Source organism: Aspergillus mulundensis (assembly GCF_003369625.1).
Source record: "Aspergillus mulundensis strain DSM 5745 chromosome Unknown scaffold_5, whole genome shotgun sequence".
In the NCBI taxonomy this organism is placed as follows: domain Eukaryota; kingdom Fungi; phylum Ascomycota; class Eurotiomycetes; order Eurotiales; family Aspergillaceae; genus Aspergillus; species Aspergillus mulundensis.
This window is the reverse complement of record NW_020797893.1, coordinates 1482785-1505403: the sequence shown is the minus strand read 5'-3', so window position 1 is coordinate 1505403 and position 22619 is coordinate 1482785. Positions and strand designations below refer to the sequence as shown.

Sequence of the window (22619 nt, the reverse complement as noted above, 5' to 3'; positions counted from 1 at the left end):
AATTATTTATTATAATACCTATTCTCGCGGGAAAAAATAAGGCAAGAAAAAAGGGGCAAAAATTTTTAATAAATTATATAACTATTAGTAGCAGCCCGCCTTTAATATCCAAGAATAATAATATTAATAATAATAAGAATAATAGGGATAATAGGGCCTAGTTTAACTTAAGGTATAATTTAATAAAAAAATTTTATACTTTTTATACTAATATTTAACAGGTTAATTACATGCTTGTATTATATTTAAATTTAATTATAAGTAATACTTTTTTAGCACTCCTATTTAAAAATAAATTAATAAATTTTTTTTATTACTATAGTTTTTAAAGGTTTAGCTATTTACCTATAATTTTTACTAGTAATATAAATACCAGAAACTACTCTAGTTTTAAAGTATAAAAAAATAATAAATATTACTTAATTAATAACTTTAGCTTAGTATTACTAAATAACTACCTAGTTTAGTATATTTAAAAATATTAATACTTTTTTTTATACTATTTATTATATAAATACTAGAATATAAAAAATATATTATTTTTAATTTAAAGTATTATAAAATTTAATAAAAAGTTTATAGTATAGGGGCACCTTAAAAAAAAAATAAAAATATATAAAATAAAATAATAGCCCTAACTAACCCTTAGTTTAAAAAGGAATACTATATAATTAAAAAAAGTAATAATTAAAGATTTAAAAAAGAACCTATTTAAATAATATATAAAAATAGGTAATAGTACTTTTTTATAATAGTTAATAAGTATATAAGATTTTTTTATAATTTTGTAATATTTTTTTACTTTTAATTTTTAGGTAATATTAGTAATTTTTTTACTTTTTTACTTTTTTATTTATATTCTTATGGGAGCATACTCTGCGCTTATTATTATTATATTTTTTACTTAAAAGCTCCTAACCTTTCCGCGAACTTCTTTATAAGTTTATTTTTATTTATAAGTTTACTAATTTTTATAAACTTTTTTATAAGCTTATTTTTACCTATAAACTTACTAACTTTTATAAATTTCTTTGCAAGCTTATTTTTACCTATAAATTACTTAATAAGTTTACCTTTTTTTATAAGCTTCTCCGCGAACTTTTTTGTAAGCTTATTTTTACCTATAAACTTACTAACCTTTGCGAACTCCTCCGCAAGCTTATTTTTACTTATAAATTACTTAATAAGCTTATTTTTTTTTGCAAGCTCCTCCGCAAGCTTATTTTTACTTATAAACTTTTTAATAAGCTTATATTTACCTATAAACTTATTAATAAAATTATTTTTTTTTGCAAGCTTTTTCACAAGCTTTTCCGCAAGCTTTTTTACAAGCTTTTCCGCAAGCTTTTCCGCAAGCTTTTTTGCAAGCTCCTTTGCAAGCTCCTCTGCAAGCTCCTTTGCAAGCTTTTTTATAAGCTTTTCCGCAAGCTTCTCCGCAAGCTTTTTTATAAGCTCCTCCGCAAGCTTCTTTAGCTATATTACTTTACTAGCTTTTTTATAAATTTTTTTGCAAGCCTATTTTTATTTACAAGCTCCTTTATAAACTTTTTTAGCTTTTTTATTATTACTATCACGCTATCCTAAAATTTTACTATATAAACCAAGACCCTTTAAATTTTAGGAATAATACTAGAGCCACTACAACTAGTTTTTAATAAAAAAATAATAAAAATATTAAAAATAAATTAAAACTTTATAAATAAGGAAGCTTGGCTAGTAATACTAAACCTAAAAATTAAAAATATACTAATAACCCCTAGTAAAAATAATATAACTAAAAGCTATTTTAGTTTTAGTAAAATTTTATAAGTTATATAAAACTTTATTATATATAGTACTAGAAATTTTATACTTATATAAACCTTTACTAACATATTAAATTATAAGAACTTTATAAAAATATATACTTAATATTAGGGCAAGTTCCAACACCACCCTAATATAATTACTTATTAAATCTTTTTAAAAATAAATAAATTAAGGGCCTTGTAAATTAACTATAAATACACCATGTATTTTTATTATAATATTAATTTTAAATATTTATTACCTTATTAAGGCCTTTAGCCAAGACTATTAGCCTTAATTTAATTATATTAATAAAAAACTAGTAAATATACTTAATATATTATTTTATTTTTTACCTGCACTACTATTTTACTATTTTATATTATTTATTTTTATATTAGGGCTTTATTAGCAAGCATGCCCGGGCTTAAAAAATATTAAAAAAAAGCTAAAAAGCTTAAGGAGCATACCTAGGTTTAAATAATTAGGTAAAAAACTATTTAATTACCGCTTTTTTTATTATTACTTTTTACTACCACTCCCTTTTTACTACCGCTCCCTTTTTACTACCGCTCCCTCTTACTACCGCTTCCTCTTTATCTATCCACCTAATAATTAATAGTAGTTAGTTATACATCCACCTATAGGGTTAGAAAGCCCATAGTAACTCTTGTTTTATATAATTACTATAAGTAACTATTATAGTTACTGCTACTATAGTCAATCCTTCTTAACTTATAGGGATCCTATAATTTATTAGTAAATCTTAAATAAAAAGTTTTTATTATTAATATAAAACTTAGTTAAAACTTTAGATTTTTAAAAACTAGGGCCCGGACACCCCAAGGTGGCAGGAAATAAAAAAAAGATTAACCTTTTATTTAAATATATCTCACGGCTTAATTAAGAAATAGATTTTAAAAAAAAAAAGTAATAATATAGCTTAGTTCTCCGTGCATTTATATATTCTAACTAGATACTTATAATTATTTTAGTTATTAAAATATCTTATATTTTATCCCTTAACTAATTCCAGATTTTTTTATTTATAAATAATTTCTACCTTAGGTATTAAAAACTTTAAACTTAAAAAATTACTTAATATTAAGGTATTATAGTAAAAGTGTTTAGCTACTTTACTAAGCCTAATATTTTATTATTTGGCTTACTAGCTTACAAAGCATAATAAGGTAATAAATTACTTAACTTATTAATTATTATTTTACTAAGTATACTTTTTTGCAAGTAAGAAATAAATAAGTAGCTAGCCTAGCTAATACTAAGTAATATTATATAACTTTTTATATTATTAAAATTAATACTAAAATATAATAAAATTAATTATATTTTAAGCTTAACTTATAACTTTTACTAGTTAATATATTTTACTAGTTATTTTTTTAGCTTGCGGCATATAGCCAGTTTTAATTTTTAGTACTTTATTTATTTTATTATATTTTTTTAAGCTTTTTATTCCCATAGCACTATTTATATATTTAAATAAACCTTTTTTCTATTTTTAAGGTTAACTGCAGGCGTTAATAAGATACTAAAATTTTTAATAACTATTTTTTTTTATTTTATAATTTAATATAAAAGCACTTTTTTATATACAGGCGCTTTAGTTACCTTTACTTATTTATTTAGTTATTTTATTTTATTAAGTAAGTTACTACTATAACCATGGATTTAGTAAAAATATATATTATTTTATATGCTAATAGTTTTTCTTATATAAAATATTAAAATTATCACGCTGTTATTTTTAAAACTTTTTTTATTTATATTATGTAAAGAACCTAAAAAAAACCTAGTAGTTACTAAATTTACCTATGGTATAGTTTTATTTAAATAAAGACCTTAAAATCTTGCAAGCTTTTAGTAATACTAGGTATTTATTAATTTTAAAAAAACTACCTTATACTTTTAAAAGTTTACCTGCTCCTGCTTTAAATATATTTTTACTATAAATATTTATTAAACTAGCTATTAAATTATTTATTAAATTATTTTAGTTTACTGCCAGTTCTGCTGCGCGCGGTGGTAATTTAAATTATTTTTTATTTATATATATAATTTTAAATATTTTTTTATATTATTTATAAGTAGCACCTTTTAATATTTAGTTTAATATAAAATATAAATACTTTTACTGCTGCTATCCTAAGAAATACCCTTAATTATTTAATATTAAATAATGGGCCTAATACTATAAATAATAACTTAAATATTTTACCTTAAAAAGCTAGGCTGCTTATTAATAAGGTTATTATAAAAAATAAAGCTATATAAATAAAAAAGTAAAAGCTTTTTAATAATAATAGAAATATTTTAAGTTTAATATTTTCTTTTCCTTTTTTAAGTATATACTAAGTAATTTATAAGTTTGTTAAGGTTGTTCCCTGTACCCGGTGTAACTTTACCATAAAATAATTTTATATTTAGTTTATATTATAGGTAAAAGTAGCTAGTATCTCTTAAGATTATTACGCGTCCCTTTTTAAAATTATAAGCATATTTAAAAATACTATACTAATTAACTTATTACTAATATTTTTAACTATTTTTTAGAAAAACTGCACTGGTTAATTCCTAAAAATCCTAATTTTAAAATAGTTAATTCTTATTATACTTTTAAAACAACCCTCCCGCTTTACTACTAATAAATATAAACCTAATTTTATTATTATAAATTTTTTTTTATAAATACTAAGATTCTTATTTCTGCCCTAGTATAGTTAGCTAGCTTTATAAATTAATATTATAATAGTATTACTTAATATATTAACTTATTAATTAAATTATAGTAGACTTTTACCTAGGCTATATTTATATAAATAACCTTTGGCTAATTTACTTTTTATAAAAATAGTATATTAATTATCCCCTTTAATTTTATTTACTACTAGTGTTTTTTAGCTAAATATAATTATATTATTATTAATTATTATATTAGTTAAGTTACTGGTATATAGCAAAACTATTTTTAATTTAAAAAAATATATTATATTTTATAAAATAATATAATAGTATAGATTTAGCTAGCTATCTAGTATATTAACTTGTTTATATTTATTATTAATTTACTAGTAAATAGTAAAAAAAAGTTTACAGTAAGCAAGGTTATTTTAAAAAATATTAAATATAATTTTATACTAAAGGCCTTAATTACTAAGTGTAAACCATGTATTTTTCTTAATTACTATTTTTAAAATAGGTTTAAAAAGTTATATTTATAGCGCCCTTTTAGTAGCCTAGTTATCTAGTAAATATTATTAGTAAATAAAATATTAATATATTTCCTTAATATAACACACCTAATTTATAGGGAGCTTAAGGTTAAGTAGTATGGTTAAAACTAAATTATTAATTAATTTTATTATTAAAAAGTTATATTCTTTCCCTACTAACTATTTATTAATAGTTTTTTTTTATACTAGTAAATTTAATAAAGCTTAATAAGTATTTATTTTATTCCTGCTTGCCTTCCTGGTACCCTTTAATTTAAATATAAAAGTATTTTTATTATTATATTAGGGCCTTATAGAAGTAACCTCTAGGATATAATTACCTTATTAATAGGCCTTTATAAGTTAAATAAGGGTATAAAGCTTTTAAATAAATATACTTTATTTTTATTTTATATATTTTTTTTAGGTAATATACCCTAGTAATTAAATAACACTAGCTTTTATTAATTAATAGCAAGATAGTTTTATTAAATATACTTAGTAATAGCTAAGTAATATTTAAATTTAAATTTTAATATAATTTTATTAGGTAAATATTACTATTAAATCCTATAATATTAAAAAGTAGCACTTTAAAAAGGCAAGATAGTAAAAAAAAACTTTTATATAAAATATAAAATATTATACACCTTTTTTTTATTATTTATAATAGCTTCGTGCCTTAATCTTGTTATATTTTTTTTTTTTAATTTACCTTATTTAAAATAAAAAGGTATATTAGCCACGGCCTATAATATACTATTAAAGCATATTTTTATATTTTATAAAAAAATATTTTACGCGTTCTTGCTATAAAGCTTTTCTTTCCCTTTTTAATAAGGCTATATATAGTCTCTTATTTATTACCTAAAAAACTATGGCCTATAAAAACACGCCAGGGTATTAGTTATTATTTTTTTTTTATTATATTATTATTTTACTTTTGCCTAGGTAAAAGCATTATTTATAGTTATAATTTACTAAATTAGTTACAGGGCTAAAAAGTATATTACTAGGGATATTATTATTAGTATATTTACTATAATTACTAGGAGTAATAGCTTGGTTTTATGTTTTTATATTTATAAAAATAATTATTTAAGCTTTTATTAAATAATTTTAAATACTTAAAAAGCCCTATAATATTTAGTTAAGGCTGTGGTAGTATTAGCTAAAAAGATTTAGCTAATACTTTTTTATTTAATATAAAACTTGCCTATACTAAAAAGCCCTGTACTATTAGTATTTAAAAAAAGCTTATTTAAATTAAAAATTAGTATTATAAATACTGTTATTTTTATTAAATTTACCAAGGTAAAATAAATCCTAAATTATTTAAATATATATATTAAATTATATTATTATAAACAAGTAAAAAAGTATAGTGTGCCCTGGAACTATAATATTTTAGCTAGTAAAAATAAGTATAAATAAGTTTTTTTTTTTATTTTACTTAGTTTTTTTTAAAGTATATTAACTTTATTTACTAATAAATATAGCATTAATTAGGGAATATAAATAGCGTGTTTAAAAAACTAACTATAAGTAGGTTAAATATATTTTATTAAAAAAAAATATAACCACTTTTTACTGGAGCTTTTCCTGGATAAAAATATTTAAAAAAATAATTTAAATTATTTTATTATAGTTACTACCTTTTACTAGATTATTATAAAGTTACTAAAGCTATTTTATAGCCTACTTTTCTTATACATGCATATAAATAATACTTAAAGCTATAAAAATAATGCTTTTTTATAAGGCATAGACTTACATAGGGATATTTTAATATTTATATTACTTAAATTTATAAATATACTATTTATTTTTAGTATACCCCTATGCTTAAAAAATTTATATTATATAAATTTATTTATTTAATAGCTGCGGGAAGTATATAAAAAGAACTATAAAATATAATAAGCAGGGGATATTAAATAAATAGCATTATAATAGTTTTAAAAGGTATTATTTAAATATTAAGGGTATGTTTTATAATTTATAGTCTAGATTTTTAATAAATTACTAACTTTTTAATATATTTAGGGGTAACCAGTGTTATATTATTTATTAAAATAATTATATTATTTTTTAAGAATAGTAATACTGCACTATTTAGGCATTTTTTATATATAAGCTTGCTAATAATAACTTTTGTGTTTTTATTATGGTTTACCCTATTTATTATTATATTATTAAAAATAATAATATTTTTAGTTTGCTTATAATAAAGGTAAATATTAACTAATAACATGTTATTAGCATTCCAGGCCTTAGTATTAAACCTTAATACCTAATTTTAGTAGTATAAATGCTACTTATAAAAAATAAGCTAATATTTAAAATTAAGAATAGTGTTATAATTTTTTATAACTAAAAAGTAAAGTTCTTCTAGGTCTTTTACTTAATAAATAAGATAGTTAATTTAAATAGCACTTAAACTTAATCCTTAATTAGTATTTAACTTTATATAAATATAAAAATATATATAAAATAAAAAAAAGTTATATATAATAATGCACTTAACACCTTTTAAGCTTGTTTTTTTAGGTATTTTACCTTTTTTAATATATATAAGGGTTTTGCGGGGTTAAGCACCTGCCTTATTTTTTTTTTTATTTAACTTTTTTACTTTAAAAAGTGTCTGTCTAACTTTATTCTTATAACCATCTTTTTTTTTTAGAAATTAGAAAATTCTAGGTATTTTTTATTATATTTTAATACCCTAGTATTTAGTAAGTATTAAAGTAGTATTTTTTTATAATTTCCTTTTTTTTTAATATTATTTTATTAATTATTTTTTAATAAAAGTGTTTTACCGCGCAAGCAGCTGCTTATAGTTTTATTAATTAATACTTATTAAAAAAATAACTTCTTATTTTTTAAATATTTTTTTTTATCTTTGCCTTTTTATACCTTTCTCCCTTTTTTAAAATTATTATTATTAATTACTTTATAATACAGGTGTCCTAGTCACACAGCTAATAATTTTATTAACTAATATATTTTATTTTTAAAATATATTATATTATTTTTTAAATAAGTCTTTTTTTATTAGCAGTGGCATATTATTTATTAAAATATTAGGTACTAACCTTAAAATATATTAAAATTAACCTTAGTTAATTTTTTTTATCCTATAGCTATAATACAAGAATAACTTCCTTATTTTATAACTTTTATTTATAACTATTATTTATAATTACTATTTATAATTACTATTTAAACCTTAAAATATAAAATATAATTATTAGGAACCAGGATCTTGCAGGGTTATAATTAATAAGGTAATATAATAATATAACCTATAAATATAAAGGGTTAATTTTACTTTACTAATATAATTAAAATACTAGGTATACTTTAACTACTTACTAACTACCTATAACCCTAATTTTAATATTTAAACCATATTCTAACAAGTAAATAAATATAAAAAGTAAATATAATTAACAAGCCTATATTAAATAATAAAGCCTAAAAATATAAAAAGTTAATTTTATTTTACTTATATTAATTCTTAAAGTTATATTAGCAACCTATAAGCCTAATTTTATTAAAATATATTATAGTAAATAAATAAGGACAGGGAAACCAAAGCAGTATTATATTAGTTAAAAAATTTTTATAATATTTTACTTAAGCTAAACTACTAGGATGCTTTTTTTATAAACCATGCCTTAATTAATAAGTAAAATATATTATAGTTAAGTCCACCTAGTTTTTACCTTAATATATAGTAATATATTAATAACATGTTAAAATATATATAAGTTACCTTTAAAATATAACTTTTAACTAGTATAGCCTAAACTTAAAAAAAGTTTTTTTATTTTTTAATTATTATTAAACTTTGTTAATAGTCTTATAATTAACTTCTTAAAAATTTGCAAAAATATTTAAAATAGGAATTTAATCCCTATATTTAGCTAAATATTAAAAGCTAATAAACATGTAATAAGTATATTATTTTAATATTATTATTATTAAATAATAAAATAACATTATATTAACGCGGGAAGCTATTTATTAAAAATAAGTATATTAAAAATAATACTCCTAAGTAAATTAGGGATAATTAGGAATAATTAAAAAATAAGGACAGGTATATTAGGTATACTAAAAATATTTAATTTATAGGTATACTAAAAACATACTATTACTATATTAAAACCATCCTGTTATTATATTAAAAACACCCCTTAATTTTTTTTATTTTTATAATTAAAAATTTTATTACTAGTATTAAGCTAAAAGCTTAATAAAACCTTTTTTTACTAAGTAAAAAGTTATTTACTACTAAGTATAAAGTATATACTAAGTTATTAATTATACTACTGGTAAGTAACCCTACATGTAAGAATAAGTTAACCTTTAAAAATTAACTAGTATTAAATTTAACTTTGCCTTTTTTATTAAGTATAAACTTTTTTTATTACCTTTTTATAATTTAGTAAAATACAACCGTGGTAAAGATAATAAAATACCTTTAAATTTAAAACTTTTAAAATCCCAAACCTGGGGTGCCCTAAAAACCCCTAAAACTTATTTTTTTTTTATTATATATTACTAACTTTAAAAGCTTTACAAGCGTGATACTATAACTTTATACTATTTAATAATTAATTAATTTAGAAACTAAGGTTATACTATGGTATTATTATAATTATTATAAAGGTAAGATTAACTAATAAATATAGTAATAAAATTAATATATAATAGTAAAATATATAAGCTCCTGCTAATACTATTACTAATAGGTATATTTTTATTAATATAATAATTAGCTAATATTTTTAATAGTTATACCTCCCGCGTATTAAGTAATTTGCTAATATTTTAGTTAATATTTTTTATGTATTTACCCTTTTACTAATATTATTAATAGTAACCTTGTGTATCCCGGAACAAACCTTATATATTAAAAATAAGGATTTTTAGTATCCTAATATTTTTAATACTTTAAAAATTTTTTATATCTTACAAAAAACTATATATCCTAGGGAATCTTATTATATTATCTTGCGCTTAAATATTTTAACTACCTAATATATATTATTAAGGCTAATATATATGCAGCTATTAAAGCGCCTTGTTATATATTTAAGTTTAATATATTTTAAATTATTAATTTTTATTAATACTTAATATATTTAAATATAACCCTTAAAGGTGCCTTGCCTTTAATAATATTTTTTATATATATAATATATATTTTTATAATTTATTTTATTATTTAACATGTCTTTATTTTTAATATATTTTAATACTTAATATATCTTGCTTTTTTACTACATATTAATTTTTTTAATATACCTTGTGGTTTTAATACGCCTTTTTATTATTAATTAAATTTATATATTTTATAAAGTGTTAATTTTATGTTAAAAACTTACTTACCACATGGTACTTAAGTTATTAATATATTACTAGCGTAATATATAATTATATTTTTTTTATATTAAAATCCTAGAATATCTTACTTTAAGCCCTAACCTAATTAATTAAACTAACTTTATAGCCCACCACTGGTTTACTATTCACTATATTAGCGTGTAAATTAAGGCTAAAGAAATTAGGATGCACTTAATGCCAAATTACTAAATAGTTTTATTTAACTATAAAATAAAATATCTTACTTTAAGCCCTAACCTAACTAAACTAATTTTACACTAGTCTACTATATTAAAATACACTAATATAAATTAAAAATTTTAAATTTAAAATATACTTGCTATGCTAAATTATTAATTAATCCTATTTAACTAAAATATCTTATTTTAAGCCCTAAATAACTATAACCAAGTAATTAAATTCCTAAGCCAAGTAACTATACTTTTAAATAACTACACTCCTAAGTAATTATATTCCTAAGTAACTATATTCCCAAGTAATTATACTTTTAAATAATTACACTTTTAAAACTATATTTTTAAGTAACTATACTTTTAAATAACTACACTTTTAAATAACTATACTTCTAAGTAACTATATTTTTAAGTAACTATATTTTTAAGTAACTATATTTTTAAGTAACTATATTTTTAAGTAACTATATTTTTAAGTAACTATATTTTTAAGTAACTATATTCCCAAGTAACTACATTTTTAAGTAACTATATTTTTAAGTAACTATATTCCCAAGTAACTATATTTTTAAGCTAAGTAACTATAATTAAGTAACTAAATTCCCAAGCCTTTAATTTTTTAAACCCCCGAGTATTTAACTTCCCGGGTTTAAGGTGTATTAATTATATATAAATCTTAATATTAATTAAGTATATAAAATCTAAAGCTGCTTAGCTAATTTTACTAACTTAATAAGTATATTTAGGTATTATTTACCTAGTTATTTACTTAGTTATAAATAAGTTTTTTATATATTAGCTTTGTACTGCCTTATATATATATTAATTTAATTAAAAATAAACTACACCCATGCTTAATTTATATAATATTTTTTTCTTAATATATATTATAAATAATATATTTTAGTTTATATTTTATATATTTATAATAATATATATTAAAACGTTAAATATATACTTAACTATTTAATATATACTTATTATATATAAATTAATATATATATTTTTAAAAATAAAGTATATTTTTAAATAAAATATATAATTAAATTATGCATATATATTTTTTTAAATATATATTAACTATATTTTATAAAAATTAATATATATATAGCGTAATATATTTTTATTTTCTTAATATATATTTACGCTGTTAATATATATTTTACTTTAATATATATTTATAACTTTAATATATATTTCTTTAAATATAATTTTTTAATTATATTAAATAATAATACACATTACAATAAATATAATACTAGTCTTAAACCATTACTATACTCAATACCCCCCCTGCGGACTGACGGGAGGACTCGGCATGCAAACACTCCCATGGGCGAATGATGCCGCGCCACAAGTTACAGTATCCCTGTTGCTCGTGGGTCTGGGGTGCTAGTGGCCAATTATTGGGAAGCGTCTGTTATTGAGTTTGAGTTTGATGGTCGGCGAGGGGTCAGGAATGCCTCATTGCCTGCTGATCACTTCCATCTGGTATCCTCCGCAGACACTCCGGACTCGAATCCCCCGAGTGCAGCAAGACTTGACTCGACATCCCATCCATGGATGTCTAGCCACTTCCAAGATATGATATGCGCCGAGGCTGCTAGCATCTTCTGACTGGGGATAATGATATCACCCTACCCCTACCCTAGCAGGCTGCAATAACCCCCGCCCCTGCCTGCCAGCCCTGGATTGCCAGCCATGGCATGGATCAACAGGGCCAAAGCAGGGGGTTCAGCCACGGATTTCCACCCCTTAAGCGCGGTTCAGGAACAGTTTACTTTATTTTGTGTTCTTCTTTCCACGGTTCAACGCGGAGATACCTCAGTCACAAAATAAAGGTGCAGCCTCCGATCGACTCGGTCACGAGGCTCTTCCCCATAATGATCGGCAGATGGCTTCCCTCCACCCCGCAGCCCCAGGGGCAGGGTCCACGCGGTACCGGGCCAAGAGCAAAATCCATCAATCAGACTGAGGCCACCGGCGCTAGTCACGGACTTGCGATGGACGCGATACTACCGCGGTGCGGGGTGTGCTTGGATAGGAAGGTGACTCGTGCAGCTGGAGCCCAGACTCGAGTCTGGCTCCGACTATGCGGAATGTAGGTGTGGATGTGGGTGTGCCTGCGGGCTGTCATCTCAACGCGCAGAGAGCCCACTGGCACTTGGCTAGCCGATGGAGCTGGAAAACACGCAGACACGCGATGCGGGGGGTGCCAGGCCCAGCTATAAAGGCCTCCTGCGCGCCGGGTGACCCCCGTCGGAATCAGAAGAGAAGGAACTTGAACGCTCGCACAGTCGCACACGCGCGCACAATGTCCCGTCTATCTAGGGCTATGGTCCCCTTGCTTGCAGGTGTCCTCGCGGGCGCCGGCCTCACCGCCGCTGTGACAACCTACGCCGTGCAACAGCCGCCCCTGACCACGGACTGGACGGACCAGGTCGGCACGAGCCCGTGGCCCGAGTATCCGCGGCCGCAGCTGCAGCGGTCGCAGTGGCAGGGCCTGAACGGGGTCTGGCAGTACCGGAATGCAGGCAATGCGGGTGCTCTTTCGACGCCGCCGTTTGGGCAGGATCTCGACACCGAGGTGTTGGTGCCGTCTTGTTTGGAGAGTGGGCTTTCTGGTGCGTGCTCATCGCCTTCTGTCTGAGTAGCTATGTGTAGGTGAAGTGCTGACGATGGTGTACAGGCCTTCAAGGCCAAAACCTCTTCTATTCATGGCTCTCTACAAGCTTCACTGTCCCCGACGACTGGCAGGGCACCAGTGTGCTGCTGAACTTCGGGGCTGTCGACAATGAAGCGACGGTGTTTATCAACGGGCAGAACGTGGCTTTCCACCGTGGAGGCTACTTTGAGTTCACGGTTGATGTGACCGAGTATATCGACTTTGGGGGTTCTAACGAGCTGTACGTCCACTTACACTTCCTCAACGGTACTGACATGTGCTCAGGCTTGTCTTCGTCTACGACCCCACGGACACCTCAGGGACAATGGTCCCTTTGGGCAAACAGACCCTCAACCCCTCGCACATCTTCTATCGCCCCTGCAGCGGCATCTGGCAGAGCGTCTGGCTCGAGTCTGCCCCAGCGGAGTATATCTCCAAGCTGGACATCAACGCTGACATGGACGGCGAAGGTGCGTCCAGTCCATAACCAGCGAACCCTACTGACATCTCAGTAACCGTAACCGTCCACTCCTCCAGCAACAGCAGCAACCCCGTCGAGATCTCCGTCCTCGACGGCTCGGACACAGTAGCAACCCACACCGGGTCCGCAAACACGCAGTTCACATTCACAGTCGACAACGTCAAGCTCTGGTCCCCTGACACACCCAACCTCTACAACGTGACCGTCACGCTGGGCGACGACACAGTCACCAGCTACACCGGCTTCCGGACCATCTCGAAGGGCGAGGTCAATGGCGTGGTCCGTCCGCTGGTCAACGGCGAATTCAAGTTCCTGTTTGGCACGCTCGATCAGGGATTCTGGCCTGATGGGCTTTACACGGCGCCGACGCGCGAGGCTATGGTTTATGACTTGCAGGTCCTCAAGGATCTGGGGTTCAATATGGTGCGGAAACATGTATGCCATCCACCTGTCTTCCCTAGATTCCCTTCGTTCAGAGCGACGTAGGGATGGCAATGGCTAATCAGTGGCAGATCAAAATCGAGCCCGCCCTCTTCTACCGCGCCTGCGACGAGCTCGGCCTCCTCGTCATCCAGGATATGCCCTCCATGCCCCTGCGGACCCCAAACGCAGCGCAGCATGAAGAGTTCGCCCGGCAGCTCGAGCTCATGATTAACCAGCTAAAGCACTATCCCAGCATCTACACCTGGGTATGCCTTCTCTTCTCCCGTCAAACCCCGTCCAAGTTTCCGGCAGTAACTAACAACAACCAGGTCATCTACAACGAAGGCTGGGGCCAGCTAAACAGCCAGGAATTCGCGCTGACCTCGCGCGTCCGGACCCTCGACCCAACCCGCCTCGTCGACTCAACCTCCGGCTGGAACGACCACGGCGCCGGCGACTACAGCGTACCCTTCCCTTCCCCATCCACCATCCACATATACCCTAGTATACCTATCTAACAAAACCAGGACAACCACCACTACGCAAACCCGCAATGCGGCACGCCCTTCTACTCCAGCCCCAGCATCGCCTTCAACCCAGATCGCATCGGCATGGCCGGCGAGTTCGGCGGGATCGGCCACAACGTCTCGATCGGCAACCTGTGGAACGTCCAAGCCGCAATCGACACCATCGCGCAGACGTACGAGATCGACGAGAGCCTGGAGATCTGGAATTACCGCGCGCATGTGCTGCTGAGTGAGTTGACGGAGCAAGTAAGGCTCTTTTCGTGCAGTGCGGCCGTTTGGACGCAGACGAGTGATGTTGAGGGCGAGGTTAATGGGTTGCTTACGTATGATCGACGGCTGCAGAGGACGGATGGGGAGCAGTGGAGGGGCGATATTAGGGGGTTGTATGAGGCTGCTAATGAACGGGCGTAGGGAAGGATCGTGGGGGACGGGGGAAGAGCTTGGTTGGGTTTTTGGCTTTTAGGGTTGAGGTTTGATTCTCCATTGTATATGATGCTACTTCTTCACTTCAATACTTCTTTACTTTGTCCCTACCTACATATATATACACAGATCTCCGTAGACAAAGGTATTCAAGGTACTAACTTAATCTGAAACCAGTCCGAAAGCTCCCAGCTACATACCATCCATCCATACACTACCCACCCCCTCCTCCTCTCGCAAAGGATCACTAAATAAACCTCCCCTCCCTCCCCAACCACCGATCCATCGCATCAAACGCCGTGCGCACCGTATCCCCAAACTCGCCCGCGTACCTCTCACACGCCGTACACGTCTCAATCGTATGCTGCGCCCCCTCCACAAACGCAATGCTCTTGTCTGCCACCTTGCCAGCAGCAAGATAGATCTTCTCCGCGTTCAGGTACTCGTAGTGCCCCGTGTTCCCCATCGTCAGCAGCGGCACCGTTATACCAGATACACTCGCCTCCGGCGCCGTCTGCGAGGTGTTCCACTGCACGCCGGTGATCCCGGTCGCTGTGACTGCGAGTTGCTCGGGGAGTATGCGGATCGCGAATGTCGAGAGGAAGCGGCTGATTGTTGTTTTTAGGGCCCCGGAGTAGAAATTCGTGCTGTCGGTGGGAATGCCCGCCGAGGGGACGCGCACGGAATGCACGATTTGCGTGCTTGTTTTGTTGTTTTTGTGCAGGAGCGGCCAGGCGTGCGTTGTATGCGAGAGGTACTTCGTGTCCTGGGATATAATCTTGTTGTTGAAGCCGATGTAGTTTGCGTCCGCGATCAGCAGGCCCTGATCATCCGTGTACGAGGCGTTCCCAGACTCAATGGCCGCATTGCGGGCGAGCGCATCGTCCAGGATCGAGTTCCAGCGCCGCGCAACGCCCCCGTAGAACAGGCTTACAAACTCAGCCGTGTAGTTCGCCCCGTTCTCCGTCCACCCGTTCCTCGGGCTATACAGGTCCAGCGTCTCGTTGACGCCTCCGGAATCAATAGCCGGATTCAACGAGAGCAGCGCCATCGTGCTGAGCCCGTAGTTCGCGTCGATCAGCAGCACCCCGTCGGCCGGTGGCAGGTTGGCCATGGCGCTCGAGCACGGGTGGATCTTCTCGGTGCCGTTGCAGGCGGCCGCCCCGTTCTCCGCGACGTCCTGGTACGCGGCCATCATTGCGCCGCCGCCGCTGTGGCCCCAGAGCACGACTTTATCGACGGTGTCCAGGTCGCGGAGGAACTGTACGCCGGTCGCCACGTTCGACAGCATGGTTTCGAAGTCGAGGTCGTTCATCAGCCCTGTTTTGGACTGCGCGTTGTTGAGGCAGAGGGTTGTGTAGCCCCGGGCTGGGAGCTCGGAGCATGGGTAGAAGGTTGTGTAGTCTTGTTCGGCGTGCATTACGAGGATGGCGATGCGGGATTTGGCGTTTGGGGTCGTGGTGGCGGGCTGGAAGAGGCCGCCGATTACGCCTGTGCCGAAGGTTACGAGCGAGGGGATGGGCAGGGACATGTTGCCCAGGGAGGTGTGCGTGAGTTGGGTTGGCCATTGGGTCTGGATGGTGCTGGCAGTGGCAGTGGCCACGCTGCCCAGGAGGGCCGCGAGGGCGGAGCGTTTGATGGAGGGCATGGTTGCTTGGTTTGAGAGAGTCAAGCAGGTCGAGGGGTATGGTTTATAGGTAGTCTGTTCTCCCTACGTGGGAAGCATGAGGTCATCGATCTCGGCTTGAAGGTAAACATCCCTATGCCGGAGTAAACCCGACCTCGGACTCGACCTCACTTCCAAGCTCAAGCTCATATCCGCATGTGCCGGCTCCAGCTGAGGCAACTCCACTCCGTCCCGCATCTCAACGGTGACGGTGGCGTCGTACTCCTACGCGCGTATAGCAATGCACCCGACTCGGCCGGGATCTGCAGATACCACTGCATGATTACAATTCTGCAGCAACAAAGACACCGATAAACTGGCATCCATGGCACCTGGAACAGGGTGTAATGCAGGTACAGTCCCGAAGTGGCAGCCAACCCCGAGCCCCGAGGTAGGGTTTGCGGAGACTAAACCCTAAGCAGTCGCAAACCCCGAGCTATGGGGTCTGCAACACCTGCGCTAACAGGCGGCCCTGACGATCTTCAGGTTAATGCTAAGTGGAGGCTGCATGGATGTTTGGGATTGAGGGGGTTGTGCATTATAGTGAGATCCTTAATCTTGGCTTAACGATGCTTGACAAGAGCTGCTGGTGGTGGTTCCTATCGAGAACCTCGTCGGTACACCCAAACACATCAAAAGGGAGTCGTGTCCGTATCCCGTTGGATTAAGGACGTCGAGATCCAGGAATTTGAAGTCCTGCCAATATTGTAAGTTTGAGCATTTCAGAAACTGTCTCCGGAGTCCGAGCAGCTACAGATATTATGTTAGCCAAAGGTGGAGATCTCTTATTTTAGTGGAGTTCTTATTTATCAACGCCTTCACATGCCACGTTAGTATAGAAAAGTAAGGCGCTTAATACCTTACTATTTTAGTAAAAAAATTAGGTTATTAATAAATTTTTAAAAGCTTAAAATATTTATATAAACCCCTAGGTAGCTTTAGCTTTTAATAAATAACTTATTTTTTTTTATTTTTTTTTATAGTATTTAATTAATAGCTTTATTAATTAATATAATATATAAAGGGTCTTATAATTATAAGCCTAAATATTAACTTAATAATTTAGCTTATTAAATTTTTATTTTTTTTAAATATTTTAAAGTTATTTATATTTTTAAATATATATTTTAAAGCTGTACCAAGCCTTCCATAGTTAATTATTTTTTTATTAAATTAAAATAAATATTAATTAATTTTTAACTTTTATACTTAATTTAAAAGTTATTATAAGCTTTATTAATAATATTATAAGTATAAAAGTTATTTTTAAGTCCAGGGATAACTAGCTAGCTTAATATAGCTAAATTTTTTACTTTATTTAAATAATAAAAGTTTAAAAGTTTTTTAACCTAAATATTTTTTAAAAAAAAAAATTTCTTTCTTTTTTAAGTTACCTTTTAAAAATATAATTAAAAAAGTATTTAAAATATATAATAAATACTAGCTTAATATTAAGTACTATTATATTAAAGTTTAAGAAATAAATAAAACTATTTAAAAAATTATTATTATTTTTATTTAATAATTTATTAAAAATAAACTTATTATAAAGGTTTTAGCTAAATTAAAGTAATAGTTTACTTTAACTAATTTTAAAATTAAATTAAAGGTATTTAATAACTATTTTATAGCTTTAAATACTTTAATTTAATAAGGTAAAATTAGTAATTAGTTTTAAAACTATAAAAACACCTACTAAAAAATTAAATATTTTAATTAACCTAAATTAAAAAATAAAATAGTTAATATAACCTTTTTATAAATAATTAGTAAGTATTTAAACTTTTATATAAAATAAAATACTAATTAATTAAATTAAAAAGGTGCTAATTTAATTTCTTACCTTTAGTTTATATTTAAATATTAATAATATTTTTTTTATAATTAATAGCTTTTTTAAAAACTTTGCTAGAGTAATAGCCTTTATAATTTTTAATAAAAAATTAAATATTCCCTTTAAAATAGCACTTACTAATAACAAGCCTTTTTATTTATATAATTATTTTTAAGTAATAAAATAATATTAGTACTTTATGTAATTGCGTAAAAAGCCATAATATAAACCTAAAAAAATATAAATAAAAAGGTTAGTAAAGCTTTTAATAAAAATAATAAATATAATAAGAAACTTTAAAAGGTAAGGGCTAAAAATAAATAAATTTTTAAAAATAAAAAAAAGTTAAAAAAAAAGCTTAAAAAGCTTTTTTAGCTACTTAAGTTATAATAAAAAAAATATTATAGTTATATGCTTATTATAAGTATTTAAAGTAATTTAATACTTTAAAATACCTTTATTTTTAATACCAGTGCCTTTATTTATATTTATAATAATTTTAATTATTTTACCTTTTTTAATTAATTAAAAAAAGGTAATATTTAAGTAAAAAATATAATTATTATTATTTAAAATATAAAATTAGTACTTTTTTATCCCAAGGCTTTAAATAATAAAATAATACCTTTTACTTTTAGTAAAGTAGCCTTTATACCTAGCTTTTATATTAATATTTTAGTAGCTAGGCCTTTTAAAAAAATTAAATATTTTTAAAATTTTAATACCCTAATTACCAAGAATAGTAAACCAGTATTTTATCTTAAAAATTATTTATTTAGCCTTTAAATAGTTAAGTTTAAAAAAAACTTAAAGCCTTAAAAAAAGGCTAATACTTTAACTTAATAAAAAGTTAAGACCTTAACTTAAAAAATTTATATTAAAAAAAATTTTAAAGCTTTTTACTAGCGCCTAGGCTATATTAATAATAAAGTACTTTAATACTTATTAATTATAATTAAAAAAATTTAAATTACTAGTTCTTAACTACCTTAGTAATATAATACTTATAAATATAAATAGGCCCCTTAATAAATATTTAAAAGGCTTAAAAATCCCGCTATTACACTATTTAATTAAGTTTATTTTAACTTAATTTTTATAAAAAAAGTAATAAATAAAAAAAAGTAAGTAATTTACTTTTATAATAAAAATACTAAGTTTTACTAGGCCTATGCTTACTAAAAAAAAGTAAATATAAAAATATTATTAAGTAATATACTAAGCTTATTTAAACCTAGTTTAGTATTACTTTTAAGGTCTTTTTTAGTAATTATAAGCCTATATTTAATAATAATATTTTTAATTTTATTATATTTTAAGGTATACTCCAGAACTAGTCTACTTTTTATACTTTTTTTTAAAATAATATAGCTAAGCGCTTTAATAGTATATTAATTAAAAAAGTAAAAATAATAGCTTTTTATAAAAAAATCCTTTTTAATATATAGCCCTAGGTTATAAAAGCCATAGCTTATATTAATAATTAAATTTTTATTAAGCTATTAAATTAAAAAATACTATAAAAAGTACTTATTAGTAAAAAACCCTATATTTTTAATATTAAAATACTAGGCTATTTTACCTAGGCAAAACAATCCTAGGTAAAAAGTTTTTATAAAATAAAACTAAAGGCTTTATTAAAATACTTACTAGGCTATATTACTTTAAATATTTAATAAATTTAGTTTTTTAAAAAGCAGCTTGTCCAAGCCTATAAAAATATTATTTTTAATAAGTTTAAATTATATAATTTAAAGAATCCCTTTTTTATTATTAATATTAAAATTAAGTTACTAGAGCCTCCAGCCTAAGTTCTTAATATTTTTTTAAAACTATAAATTTAAAAAAAATTAACCTTAACCTTAACTTTAATAAATTTTTTAAATAAAAAAATAAAAATAAAAATATTTTAAACATAAATAAGCCACGGGTGGTGAAGATCTTAAAAAAAAAAGGTATTAATAATAATAATAAGTATTAAGCAAGAAATAAGGCTTAAAATACTACTAGTAAAATTAAAAATACTACTAGTAAAAAAAGGCCTTTAATTAACTAAATAAGTTTTTATACTTACTAATTTTAAAGCTAACTTTTAAACCTTATTATTATAAAAGGCTTATATAAAACTTGGCCTTATAAATAGCTTTAAAAGCCTATTTAAAAAATTTATAATAATAAATTTTATATTTTTAAGTACCTTAATATCCTTTTACTAATTTAGTTAATAAATAATTACTTAAAAAAAATAAACAAGCATGCCTAGCTTTTTTTTTTTACTTAGCCTTTAAGCTTAACGCGCTTAAAGGGTAAAACTTTAATAACTTTAACTTTTTTTTTTAAAATATTTAAGCGTAGGCATAAATAATATAATACTAATAATTATATATATAATTTAAATTTAAATAATACTCCCTTAAATAATTTAAATAACTTTAATTATATTTAATTTACCTTTTCCACTTTTTATTAAAACCCTATAAAAAATAGCTTTATTAAAATAATTTACCTTTTTTTTAAGCGCTGGAGTAATTTTAAAAACTATTTATTTTATAATAAGTTTTTAAAGGCTTTAAACTTTAAGCTAGAAATACTTTATAAAATAAAAGCATAAAAGGTAGTAAATAAATAAAAAGTAGGAATAAATAAGCTAATTTTTTTATTATAGGTTTTTACCTATAAATTTAATACTAATAGCTATTTTATTAAGGCTAAAACCTAAATTTATATATATAAAAATCTAAAACTAAAATTCTTTAAAAAAAAATTAAGTAATAATTATTTTAATAAGGGTTTTTAAAGCTCTTATAATACTTATAGTTACTTTTAACCTTAATTTTAATTAAAAAAATACTATTAACATGTTTTTTAACGCTACCCTTAAAAAGGTAGTATATTTTTACTTTTTAAATAATTATAAGTAGCAGGGTAAGTTACTAAAGGCCCTTAAGGTTATTTATAAACTTTAAAAGTTTTTTTATTTTTAATAGCTTAATTTAGCTATAATACTATAAAAATTTAGCTTTATTATAATTTTTAAAAAAAAGTGCCTTTATATTAATAAGTTTATAATTTTTTTTATTTATATAAATAATATTATTATTATAAACCTTTTTATTAAAAAAGGCCAAGTTACTATAGCTACTTTTAAAAAAATTAGTAATAAAGTATAAGCTCTAGTATTTTAATAAAATAAAATAATTTTTAAAAATTTAAATTATTTAAAATAAAAAAAAGTATAAGGTTTAGTTATATTAAAACTCTTATATTAAAGTAATTATAAACTAATTTTACCTAAATATAATAATTTAATTTTTAAAAATACCTTTTTTTTAGCAAGCTTTATCTAAACTTTAGTACTATAATACCTTAATAAATTATAAAAATAAGGTTTAAAGTTAGCTTAGTTAAATATGCAAGTATGCTTACCTATTTAAATATTTTTTATATTATTAATTAATTATTAAAATACTTAATTAATCCAGCGGATTATTATTAATATATAATAAATTAACTTATTTTTTATTTTTATAACACATGCTTTATAGCCCTTAAATACTTTAATTTAAATAGCCTTAAAAATAAGCTTATTTTAAAGGTATATAATTTTTATAAGGCTTACTTTAATATAATTTTTATTAATTAATTTAATTACTTTTTTAGTGCAGGCTATATTTACAAGCTATATAATAATTTAATTAAATAAAAAGTTATAAAGCAGTACTTAATTATAACTTTAATAATTAAAATAAAATTATTAGCTTTATTTAAAATTTTTAAAGTAACTTATTAATAATACTAGGTTTTTAATTTAATATAATTTAATTTTTAATATTATTTTTTAGTTTAATATAATAATAAATAAACTATTAATATTTTTACTAGTTTTAATATTTAGCTATAATTAAAACTTTAATATATTAATATTTATAACTTATAGCTTTAATAAAAAGTTTAATATAAAAACCTTAAAATTAAATAAACTTTTATAAATTAA

At 27.8% G+C, this 22619-nt stretch overlaps 1 protein-coding gene across 1 annotated transcript; it reads left to right on the top strand.

Moving 5' to 3' along the window:
- Positions 1-12920: 12920 nt before the first annotated feature.
- On the top strand, positions 12921-16788 carry DSM5745_05811 (putative hydrolase; the record flags this gene model as incomplete). The annotated part of the gene is made up of 9 exons (XM_026747827.1): positions 12921-13230; positions 13296-13512; positions 13557-13741; positions 13784-14187; positions 14265-14441; positions 14505-14639; positions 14703-15085; positions 15303-15739; positions 15926-16788. 9 exons carry the CDS (start codon positions 12921-12923, stop codon positions 16786-16788), a joined length of 3111 nt encoding a protein of 1036 aa, XP_026603659.1.
- Between the last annotated feature and the right edge of the window lie 5831 nt (positions 16789-22619).